This window comes from Dipodomys spectabilis, unplaced genomic scaffold, assembly GCF_019054845.1.
Source record: "Dipodomys spectabilis isolate Male_0828 unplaced genomic scaffold, ASM1905484v1 ptg000147l, whole genome shotgun sequence".
Lineage (NCBI taxonomy): Eukaryota > Metazoa > Chordata > Mammalia > Rodentia > Heteromyidae > Dipodomys > Dipodomys spectabilis.
The window spans coordinates 3,244,642-3,257,971 of NW_024870824.1; the positions used below are offsets into that span (position 1 = coordinate 3,244,642).

General features: G+C 34.9%; 1 protein-coding gene across 1 annotated transcript in view; it reads right to left on the reverse strand.

The window, feature by feature from the left end:
• The window catches only part of Tmem232 (transmembrane protein 232), a 209,534-nt gene that overhangs the window by 112,785 nt on the left and 83,419 nt on the right, over positions 1 to 13,330 (reverse strand). The window contains exon 12 of the mRNA XM_042691980.1: positions 9,497 to 9,675. Within this exon, the coding sequence (XP_042547914.1) occupies positions 9,497 to 9,675 (179 nt within the window). The remainder of the gene's footprint in view (positions 1 to 9,496; positions 9,676 to 13,330) is intronic.

Genomic DNA, 13,330 nt, shown 5'->3' on the forward strand with positions numbered 1-13,330 from the left:
TTCTGACCTCCAGGAATGAAAACAAAACTTTTAATAGAGCCAAATATTCTTATCTAAAACATTATACTTATAGATTTAAAAAATGTTCATTCTTTTGGTTTGTCTTATTTGGTTGTTTAATTTGTTCTAAACTCCAAAATATCAAATTAATACTTGCTAGCATATTAACTCATTCAAAAGACAGCTTTTCAAGTAATAAGTATATATGTTTTCACTTGGAGAAATGAGGCGTGGGGGGGGGGATGAGTTTTATCTGGGGAAATTCAAGAAATTTAAATAACACAGTCCCCTAGTAGTCACAAGTACAGGAAAGAGAAAGAGGAAAACTGACACCTGCTCAAAGCCATGTATGTGACTTTGGCATGCCACTTTAATAATTAGGTATGGAGAACTGAAGGAAGTTAGTTACACATTATGATATTTAAACTCATACATATATGTTAAACACACTATTTGGCACTAGATATATGTCATTTAGTTATAAACTGAGAAGAACTTTAGTGGTCCAAAGCCTAAATATAATGTAAGGAAAAACATTCTCTAGGAGTAGAATGAACAGAGCAATTGATTAGACACTTAAAGTTGAATCGTCAATAGACAAGCCTGAACCAATAAAAATATTTTTAAGGGCTGGGAAGGCGGCTCAGTGGTAGAGCGCTTGCCTTGCATGCCTGAGGCCCTGGGTTCCATTCCTCAGCACCACATAAGCAAAAAGAAAAAAGCCGGAAGTGGTGCTGTGGCTCAGGTTGTAGAGCGCTAGCCTTGAGCTGAAGAGTTGAGGGACAGAGCCCAGGCCCAGAGTTCAGGCCCCACGACCGGACCCCCCAAAAAAATTTTTAAAAACTAAGTTGAAGCTAGGTTCTAGTGGCTCATGGCTGTAATAACTAGCTATTCGGGAGGCTGAGATCTGAGGATCACAATTTGAAACCAGCGTGGGCAGGAAAGTCCATGAGACTCCTATATCCAATAAATTACCAAAACTCCAGAAGCAGAGCTATGGTTCAAGTGATACAGTGCTAGTGGGCAAAAGAAGCTTAGGGACAGCATCCTGGCCCTGAGTTAAATATACATAAATTGCATTAATATAGATAATATGCATAAATTGAATTTTAAAAACCCTTTGAATGAAAAGTGACAAAATTCACCACTAGCAGAATATCACAATAGGCTTTGAAAGGATTTTCCTCAAATATTAAGAAAAAATAATGCCATACAGAAGCTAGAGATTTAAGAAGCTAATGTAAGGGGAGAAAAGTATTCACAAATGGTAAGCCTAAAGAATATTAATTGTCTATAACAACAATAATGACAGTGACTCTAAACACACATTATCATTCACAAATAGAAAATTATGATATATTAATATAATGAAATGGTACATGTCAAAGTATTTCATACATTATTGATAATCTACCGAGTCTCATATTAATTGAAACTAGACAGAAAAATACTACATAATGTATGAGTACACGTATATGAACAAAACATCAATCAGATGTCAGGAAATATTGTTAGCTTTAGGGAAAAGAGCATAGTGATTAGAGTATACAAGGAAGATGCTTAAGTGTTTAAAATATTCTTTGCTATAAATGCCTACTACTGATAACTCAGAGCTATACATTTGTAATTTCTTTTATTTAGATATTTGTATTTTAATAAAATCAGGACCAAATAAACTGGGTGCTGGTGGCTCATGCCTATAATTCTAACTCACAAGGCTGAGAATTGAGGATTGAGTTTTGAAGCAAGCCTATGCAGACAAATTTAAAAGACTATTACCTCCAATTAATCACCAAAAAGCTAGAAGTGGGAGAATGACTCAAGTGGTAAAGTGGTAGTCTTGGAGAGAAACAAGATCCTGAATTTAAGACCCAGTAACAATACACAAAAGAGCTGGGGAAAATATAAGGCATGGGATATTGGAAAGCAAAATGTGGAGAAGATATACAATGCTATCTTATGTTTGCAGAAAATAAGAAAGTGCTACAAAATGAAGAAATAAAGAGGGAAACTGGAGAAAAAATAAAAGAACATAAATGTTGGGGTATATGAATAAACTGAAATAGCTCCAGAGAGACACAGTGGGAATAATAAGTTACATCTAGAGTTACTGAGATCTCCTAACAATCAATGTGACAGTCAACTCAAGAGAAAAGAATGATGTCTTTGAATTTCCAGGCAACAAAAGAGGAAATGCAAATACTGTAAAAAGGTGAAATGACACTCAAAATACTTATATTGATGAAAAAACACAAATTTAAGCTGAGAGCTATCCCAGAACTCCAATGAGATTGGCTGTCTAGCAATCTTTGAAAAAAGAAATTCTATGTTAGTTAGGCTCTGTGCTGTCCAGCCTTAGCTCAGCATAATGGGTTTGACTAACAGTTTTATGCTTTGGGTTTTCTTATATTTTCACAATGGATTATAATACCAGTGTTAACCACTTATTGTTTTATTTTGGGTTCTTTTTGTCATCTCACTTGAAAAGTTTTAAATATTACAGAATACCATTTCTGGTAGCAAAATAAAATATGAATGAAGAGTCTAAACAAAGAAACAATGAATAGTGTAAAATCAGAAGCACATATGTATTGAGTTGTATATTAAAGACTAGGGATACTTTTAATCTACTTTCAAACATCAGTATTCACATTTTTCTTTCTTATAGATTTTACTCAAATAACTCAGTAAGTAAGATTAGAGAAAAATATCCACTGTGAAGAATTACCATCTATGGTTTGAATTCAAGCAGTACTATTGCCTTCTAGCGGAAGTAGTTTAGCCATAGTAAGTACTATTGCCATGGTTAAGTAGTACTTACTAGCTAAGTTACTTCACTTGCAATAAAACAATCTTCACTTACATTTTCAGTTTCAAAATCTGCAAAGTCAAATTCATAAAATCAAAAAATTCATATAAAGAGCTTAACATGATACAGTAAAAGCTTTTATAAATAATAAATATTAAAGAAACTTTCAAAATAAATTCTATATGTACAGCTCAAGAAACATGAAACATAAACATGTTACCTTGGAACTGAATAGCTTAACACAAGCATTTATTAACTCATAGTTCCACAGAAAAACAATTTGGACCAGGCACAGCACAACAATTCATCTGGTATTCTCATATTACATAGAATGAAACAAAGTTGGATAGACCTACTAAGTACTCAATAAACAGTTTTGGCTTTTTTGAGGGGTCCGGTTGTGGGGCTTGAACTCTGGGCCTGGGTGCTGTCCCTCAGCTCTTCAGCTCAAGGCTAGCACTCTACCACTTGAGCCACAGCGCCACTTCGGCATTTTACTTTTTGCTTATGTGGTGCTAAGGAATCAAACCCAGGGCCTCAGGCATGCAAGGCAAGCGCTCTACCACTGAGCCACCTTCCCAGCTCCCTAAACAGTTATTTTTTATGTCAGTATTTTAGTGAAAACTTGTATAATATTCCTTGCCTTAAATATTGATAATACCTTAATATTAAGTAAGAAAACAAAAGCTAATTTACATAGCACTTCAAAGTCATCTGTTGGACATTTTCATTTATATCTAAATCATATTTTTTATCACTTGGTAATCTGACTGATTCTAACTCCAACTTATTTTGATATAAAAGATTCATCTTGGGCTGGGAAAGTGGCTCAGTAGTAGAGTGCTTGCCTTGCATGCATGAGGCTCTGGGTTCGATTCTTCAGCACCACATAAGCAGAAAAGCCAGAAGTGGCACTGTGGCTCAAGTGGTAGAGCACTAGCCTTGAGCTGAAGAGCTGAGGGACAGCACCCAGGCCCAAAGTTCAGGCCCCACAACAACAACAACATAAAATATTTGTCTCTTGGTCTATCTTATGTAAGCTTATTTCTGATACTGTGTACAATACCTAAATTAATATAACTGCTTTTCCAAATTTCTAATTTAGTTTTTTTTTTGCTACAGAATACTTGCTCTCCCAATCTGTTTACTATTAAGATGAAGGAAAACACTAGGGAGTAAAGTATTGAAAGCTAATAAGCACATGAAGTCAATCTTTTGTTTATTCCTTTATTTTCAAGGATGATTGCTTGAGTAATGAGGTATTTGCATCTAATATCTAAAATGTACTTCTATGTCTGATTGACTTATGAAATTCAAATGTAATTATCTATAGATATTTACTAAAATCTCAAAAAAAGAGAAAATTTTATACCAAATGATTGGCCCTGGAATTAGGTATATAAATAGAATTCTAATTATGGAAATGACAAATTTGAGTTAGCTTATTTAGTTACAGTATCATCCATTTGAGATTTGAAATGACATATAAAGATAAGTAGATATAAGACCCATGAATAATACAAGTAAATGAAATAATCACAGAACCAAGTGAAAAGAGAAAATAATAAACCTTTGAGAGATAAATCCACATCATTATTTTATATCTGTTAGCTCTTGTCCAGAAATTTGAGTCTCATTCTTTTAAATTCTAGCAAGTAGTTTATTAAAAAATCAATAGGGAGTAAGTAAAACCAATGTCAGATGATATAATGATCATCTTCACAATGGATCTAATAATTTTCTTTGTTTTTCTCTTTTTGAGTTCTCTATTCAAAACTAAGGATGAAACTTAAGACTTACATAAAAGCAAGCTAATAAAATTCAAAACACTTTAGCTCAAGTGGGCAGCTCTTTCATTGTCCCCTTCCAAAGAAAAAAATTTAGAATAGCTAGAGAAAATGATGGACTGCTGGATTTTAGAAAGCTCTTTTACAAGACTTCTCCAAATCCTACTATGATTAAAAAGGAAAAAGTTTATTTTCATTTCCTATAAGAGCTAGAGTACAGACAAATTATTGTCAATAATTTCCCATCCAGTTGCTTCAGCAATGCATTGGTTAGAGTGAATTCATTAATTGCTTTCCTACCTATTAGGAAGGAAATGGTTAGTATTAGAAAGCTAGCCCCTAAGAATATTTAGATAATTAAATTGTGACTACTATACAGACAGAATTTAAGGGATGGTAGAGGAAACAAAGGAGGAGGCAACAATGCTTGATAAGAAATGTACCCACTATCTCACCCATGTAATTGTAACCCCTCTGCATGGTATTTTCACAATAATAATATAAAAAAGATAAAATTTAAGTTGAAAAAAGTATATGTCATCTAACAACAAATCAACCTCCTTCAAAATAAGATGTAAAGAAGTCAAAGAGAATGACATTTGGAAACTCACAAGATGTCATATGGATGTATGTGTGTGTATGTGTACGTACATATATAATATCAATGACATTAAATGACTACATACATACAGCCATTTAATCAGAAAAAACAAGAGGCTATTATTGATTATATTTTTAATTTAAGGAAAGATACTTTACTGTGTAATTTACATTGTCAATGCTTAAAATCAAAATTTATAAGTGAGACATAAAACAACTTACTATAAAAATTAAGATGCATGTGAAAGTGAATTAATTTACTACTAGTAAGAATGTTAATAAATTCTGGAGGCATAACTCAAGAGAGTGTGAACTATACCAAAGCAGAGCAATGACTCCCCGCACACCAACCCAACCCTTAAGTCAGACAGTGCTGAGTGTTGGTCCTACAAATCTCAGTTGCCTACTCATTCCCTACAGATAAAAATATGAAGGACCATAAGATTCGTTTTTCCACACAGCATTTCAACCACATTTATATGCCAAACTGATGGTAATTCAGCAGCTAGCAATACCAACTAGGTTTTTCCTACCTAATTTTGCAGACAGGTACTTAATCTCCAAATCATGGATAGTACATCAGTTTTTTCAAGTTTATGTTCCATAATTTAAGGAAGAATTGAAGACTTCCCAGTTAGCAGTACCAGGAAGAAACTACTCCAAAAATAATTTTTTAAGAATTTTATATTTTGTATCTATTTGTCCTCTACTTTCTCAGAATATTTTACAGTTTATTCTGTGCTTATTAGATAACTCAGTCATTTCAAAAAGCCTGTGGGTTATATATTAGCTTTGTTTTCAGAGAAGGAAATGGAAATACAAATATATGAAGGCCACTTAGTTACTCTGTGGTAGATATGTCCATTGTACCCAGACAAGTGGACTCTAGGTGCTGCCATCACCTAGCTGTCTCTTGAGTGGTCTTCAGTAACCCATTCCTGTCCGTAAGTAGTTCCAATAATCATCACCAGCCATCTTTCAAAAGTAAGAAAATGAAAGTTGCAAGGGATAATTTGTTCCAGATCCAAATTGATTGTGGGAAACTGGAATTTAAACTATTATTTTGTCTCTTTTCCCAAGTGTTTTACTACTCTAATACTATAGTGTGACAAACATGACTACACTTCCACGTTGACCAATGTATATTCAGTTATTTTTCACATATAAGTACATCAGCCTAGAATGTCAAAAACAACATTAAAAACAATGGCCATGACAATGAATGAATCTTGGTTTTCTGCAACTTCCATTTTCTTAGGAAAATATTGTATCAACATATATTAACATAAAGTAATAAATCAATCTTTTCATAATTAAAATTATTTTTATACAATGTTCTTCATTTTATATTTTTAAACTTTGTTTCTCCATTTTTCCATTTACAACCTAGTCTACTAATAGTTGGTGTACTATTTTTGTTTTGCTGAAAGAATTTCAGGATTTATCAGTTTTATAACTATTCTGTCATTTATTATTGCTTTTATTTTTCTTAATATTTTCCACTCAAAATGTTCTCAATTTAAAAGCTCATGCTTCTTGCTAATGTGAGCCATCTTAAAATATTTCTTCCCATTCATCATTATCTCTTCCTCCTCTCTCTGTTACCAAAGCCTACACACATTGACCTGCCAGCTCTCTTAATACAACAAAATAATTTTTGTCTTCAGCCCTTACAATCTACTCTCGAGAGTCCTGTTTTAGTGGTCACTTCTCTTTCAGTATACAGTTTTTCTTTCCGATGCTGTTGGGACCCTTCTTTGAACTCTCCCTCCTCATCCAGCACATTCCAGGAACTTTCTCTATTTCCTTATAGTAACTAACTATCACCATTCAATAATGTTTTATTTTGTTAGGTTACATATTTGTCAGCCTTCCTGAAACAAATGTTATAATTGAAAGAATTTGTACTTTGTTTCTTGCAGATTGCCAGTACCCGAAACCATGGCTACTGCTTACAAGTTGATTAATTTCTTCCTGGTAATAATAACTATTTAATCAAGGATTTCTTTAATTTCCAAGTTATTTCTACATTTTACTCATAATTTTATTACTTTAAAAACTTAAAAGTTATTTTAAGAAATATTAAATGTAACTTAATAACCAAATATGATCTTAGGGTTTCTTTGAATTTTCAAAGTTAACTATTTTACAATCAGTAAACATATATAGAGCATCAATATATATTGATATTTAGTATTGATAAAAACTAATGCTGCATCTGGGAAGGGATATGGAAAGATTGATCAATGGGTATAAGTTACAGTAAGGCAAGAGCAAGAAGTTCTGGTATAGTATACTATGACATGATAGGGTAAATATAGGTAACAATATAGTTAAAAGAGCTAGAAGTATAATTCAAAGAGCTACAAGGAAGGAAAGCTTTATACCACAAGAAGTAGAAAATGTCTAGATATGTATTCAAATGTTTACTTTCATGCGATTGTTTCTAACACACTTATAAGATTATTTCTTTGTTGCTTTGTATGTCCCTCCCCCACAGTATAACCCTGCTTTCATTCATGTCGGTATAATTTGTGGAGCGGAAGGGGAAAAACAAATCGTTTAAATAGGGATACAGGTGGACTCATTGCAGCAATGAGATGTACAAGTCGTTATAGCGAAAACGAACTTTACAACTTTGGTGTGTGTGGGGGGGGGAGGGTGGAAAGGGAGAGGGGGAGGATTGGGTGGGGGGACAGGTGGGGGGACAGGGGGAGAATGGGAAGGATGGGAAGGGGAAACAAAGGAGGAGACTACAATGCTTGATAAGAAATGCACTCATTATCTTGCCCATGTAATTGTAACCCCTCTGTACAGTATATTCACAATAAAAAATAAAATAAAGGATAGGTTTAACATGGTTTAAATATTACCCAGTGCCTTTAGGTATATTATATAGATACCATTATATATGTATATGTACATATGTATTAATACATTACACCTTCTCTCATTAGTATGTATTGTGATGTTTTTATAAATCACTTAACATTTTAAAATTCTGATTTAATTAAGACAGGCTCCAGTGGCTCACACCTGTAATCTAGCTACTCAGGAGGCTGAGATCTGAGGATCACGGTTCAAATCCAGCCTGGGCAGGAAAGTCTGTGAGACTTTTATCTCCAATAAACCACTCAGAAAACCAGAAGTGGCACTGTGGTTCAAGTGGGAGAGCACTAGCCTTGAGCTGAAGAGCTGAGGGACAGAGCCCAGGCCCAGAGTTCAAGCCCCACAACGAACAAAAAAAAAAAGTTTTATCTGTACTTCCTTTTCTAAGACAGCTCTTTAGTATGCTAGTCCAATATTAAAATAGTAGTATACATTTGTGACGTTTGTGCTTTCTCACTAAACAATGTTCTATGTGTTTTCAACTTTCAATCTAGAAGAGACCTAAATTTGGTTTACAAATGCAATTGTCAAACAGGCTAAGAGGAAAAATCCTGGGACTAGGAGGCAACCCTTAAAGTAACATTTTCCTGTACCCATTAATTTTCTGTGTTTATTGAGATAATTGAAGTTAGGGCCAACTTTATCCTCTCTCTACTCTTGTATCATAATATGGCCAAGTTCAGACTTCTTTATTGTATTTTTGTCTACTCAACTAGAGAATAATGAAACATTCAATTGTAAGCAGAGGTATCTGGATTCCTCAAACTCACAAAAGACCAAACCACAGAGAAGCACTTTATCTCTCCAGTTTTCTGAATCCTAACCACAACCAACCTCTTTTGACAGATCTTAGAAGGAAAAAGTCAAAACACTTCCATGCATTTTAGCCACTGGGCCTCCTAGAAACAGCCCTCAAATAGAAGTATGTGTTATGCTTCTTAAAGTATCTATTATTTTCCAAGCTTTTTCACTAAGAACCAGAGCTCAATGTCATTCATCAATCTGATGTACCTAGCCATTTCAATCACCATTTTTCACTATATTCAAGTTCTGTGGTTGAATCATACCAAGCTGGAATATATTTTCCTCAGGTTTGTTGTATTTATTTAATTCCATTTTTGTGGTAGGTTTAGGAGTTCAGTTGTAATGCTATCATCTTGAGCTTAGTCTTCTTATCTTTCAAGAAAAATAGGCAAGTAGAGCTGGGACGTGGCTCAGTGGCACAGCACTTGTTATTAAGTAAGACATCCTGGGTTTGATCCCCAGCAGAAAAAGAAAAGGCAAAATTTTTTTTTAAAAATCCATACAAAAGTAGGCCAGTAATATTCTGGCATTTGCTTTCTATAGAGAATTGACAAGCATGATTCTTACTGATAAATGTACCAATTTATTGATTAATGTCTCAACTCACCTGGGCTACTGTTATTGCACTTTGGATCCGTGTATCTTTTTCATTTTCCTTTGTTTTTTGTAATATTTCCCATATCACATTTCTAAATCCATCCTGTTCCTCATCACCCCGAAGTTCCCAGGACATTTTCACCATATTATACACTAAGCCATAGTATCCAATCCAGACTACTTGATCACCTGCATAAAAAGGAACAGTCATCATCTTATTACCAAAATCCATAATAATATTTAAAATATGAAATTCTAGCATGTGAACTATGTGCCCATTTAATTCCTTGATTTGAGAAGATTATCTGGACATTGTTTACCGTATGAAAAAACAACCTGCTCCTAATACACCTCTTAAACTTACATGAATGGTTAAGCCATAAAGCACACTACAAAAGCAAATTAGTATTTATGCAAAGAGGAATTTGTTTGAATTAATATCAACACTTAGATTACAATTATGATTTTCTAAATAAGAGATATAAGAGAAAAATCATTAGCTACTACTTAAAACATAGTCCATCAACTATTAAAAAAAACTTGTAAATAATGTAAAAGGCAGGCAAAAAAAAAACTTTTACAAAATTATGAACTACACATTTTAGTTTAATAGTAAGGACATGAAACAAATATAAAAATAGTAATTAATAAAAAGGTGATTAAAATCTAATTCATTTTTCCTCAGAAAGTAATATAGAAATTAGCAATTTAAATATACAGCACCAAACTTACTTTTAAAGATCTATTTCCCTTACAGAAAAGAGGAAGCAATTTCCCCTCTATTTTTAACCTAACTATGGCATATTTCTATGTAATCATTTTCAGGAAAGTTTAATTCTGATTTATGATTAGGTAAAATAAATTTGAGAGATAAAATAATACAGTCCTCAAAGGAAAGATAAATTCATCCAAGATCAATATGAAAACATTGGCCCTATAAGAAACTGCTAAGAACAATAAGAGGAAAAAAGGCTCAAAAAGAAATATAGAAGTGTTCCAAAGTTTATCAAATTCTACATTTCACTTTTTCTCACCACCCTAGTGCTAACTCATATAACAGTAGAAATCAACAATGCTCTTGTGGAATAAAGACACAATCACTGCTTTATATTATTAACATACATATATACTGAATGTTGATGGATCCCATTTTGTGAAACAAACACTATAAAACATAAAGACACAGATAGACACACAGTAGTATTGACTTTAGTACTCCACTGTCACCAAACACTAGACCATCTACACAAAAAAAAAAGAAAAAAATCAAGAAGGAAACTTCAGAATTAGACACTTTATACAACAAATGAACATAGCATGCCCTTACCAAATATTCTGATCCAATGTCTGCAAAATATACATTCTTCTCAACAGACCACGAAAATTTCTAAGTATGGCAAAGGCTAAAAGATTTTACTTTGGCATTTGATCTTAGACTCTTATTCCCACATGAGCCACAGGATTGTCCCAGCTTTTATAGTATTAGGAAAACTACAATGTTCAGGTTTCAGGTTGCTCAGAAATCTATTTCTTGCATTACCATTTTTAAATATTTCTACTTCTGTTTCCCTGTGTGCAAAGTATTTTAATTAGAAGAGACTTACTGCTCATGAGTCACCATAGGCCTTGAAAACCATACAGTAACAAGTTCATTTCAAATCCATCATTATAATTTTTGACTTTTTTTTTTTGTCTGTCGTGAGGCCTGAACTCTGGGCCTGAGCACTGTCCCTCAACATTTCAGCTCAAGGCTTGCACCCTACCACTTAAGCCACAGCACCACTTCTCATTTATAATTTTTGAGAAAGCTGTGTGTTGTCTTGAGAATTATCCATGTTTTCGTAAAACTCAACCTGTGTTTCTCAAGTGTCCATTTTTGCAAAATCTGTTGCCTTTCAGGAAATATTTACTTTCTGTTTGAATTTTTTACTGTATCTCTCTTCAGTTCTCCCTTTTCATATAGGATAAATAAACTTTGGAGTTTGGAATGAATTTATATCATTCTGCTTGTTTGTGAATATGTAGAAACCCCATCCTTCTCTTTTTGCCCCTAGCCTATACCAGAAGATAGAGTAATAGCAATTTGGTATAAATGATCTGGAGTGCCATTTGGGAAAAAAAGCTGCGACTGCCTCAAGATACTAAATGGAACTGCCAAGCTCCAACACCTTGGAATGTAATGTCATTTGGAAAAAAAGAGTATTGGAGATGTAATTTACTAAGAATCATACTGGAGCACATGGGATCCTGAGGAGGGCTATACTCATTAAATGGAAAATGTGGAAGTATCCATGAGAGACTACCATGTGAAGATGAAGGCAGAGTTTGCAAGCCAAGGAATACTGAAGGACAGAAACTACCAGAAGCTAAGAGAAGGCATGGAACAGGATTTATAGCAAAACTCAGAAGGAACCCTCTCTTACAACAACTTGATTTTGAACTTCTAGCCTCCAAGACTGTGAAATAATAAATGTATCTCCCTAACAGCAACAAAATTTGTCATTTCAGAATATTGGTTGGTCAATTCTTGCTAAGAACCAGGTAAACTCTACTTATTCTACTTGATCTCCTTTAACTGGAAATAATAAAGGGCTTTTGTGGCAAAGATTGCAGTTCAAAGCCAGCCCAAGCTGCAAATCCCTAAGACTCTATCTCCCAACTAACCTGCAAAGAACCAGTCTGGAAGCATGGCTCAAGACTCTTATCTTGAACCAGCCAAACACTGGAAGTGGTATTGTAACTCAATGTGGTAGAGCACTAGCCTTGAGCAGAAATGTTCAGGAACAGTGCCCAGGACTTGAGTTCAAACTGGGACAAGCCATCCCAGCAATGAGCACCTAGACTCAGCCAGTCTGGAGAACAAGGGAACATGGAGAGGAGTAAGAGGAGATGACGTCACATCAGCAACTTTGCACCTGCCCTTTCAAAATTAACCAAAGCCAGGAGGTCAATAGAAGTAAGAAGCCTGCCCATCTACTGTCCTTACCTGTCTACCTATTAACTGGACAGCAATTTATATTCTTGCCTTTGTTACCTGACTTCTCCTCTATCTAGTTGCCAGACATCAGAAGTAGCTAGGGACATTTCTACCAACATTTTCAGCCCCAAATCCTTCCTCTTGTCATTTATTTGCTCTCTAGTATTTTTTTTCAGTCCCTCAATGCCACATGAGACTTCTCCAGACTTTATCCAAGAGACCTGCCTCCTCCAGAATTCATCTAAGGATTCACACCTACCAAATGCTGCTTTCTCCCAGAGGGGACCACATCTCAGCCTTTTACCCCTACTGTCGATGTCCCTTGCCAGCAGGAAGTAGCCAGAGAGAATCTTCACCCTTTTTCATAATTATCAAAAGGCTGGAATGTAAGGTGTGCACAGGGACACCTCCCTCCCTCTTGGCTAAGTTTCTGCCCAGTATCTGTTACCTAGGTAACTGGCACACCTGGAAGCAGTCACCTTCCCCTCCTGCTAGGTCACATCCTGGGCCACCTCTGATCACATGCCTCCTATGTGACCTTAGGAGGGTCCCAGACCCTGAGGTCACATCCAGATCCAGTGTGGCCACGCCTTTCCCCCACCTGGTCACACCTCTTCCTGTCCCTGGCCTAGATAAGTTCTGGTCCAGAGGTGGGGCACCCCTCTTCCTCCCCCCCCCTTTCCTTTTCAGCCATGCTTCTCCACCATGCATGGCAGGAGTAGCAGTTTGGTAAACAAACTTCTTTTCCTGCCTGAAAAGAAAAGAAAAGAAAAGAAAAAAATTGTCAGGAAGGATTATATAGAATTAAAATGCTTCTGTACATAGAAGAAAAAAAATTACCAAAATGAAGAGATAACCTATAGAATG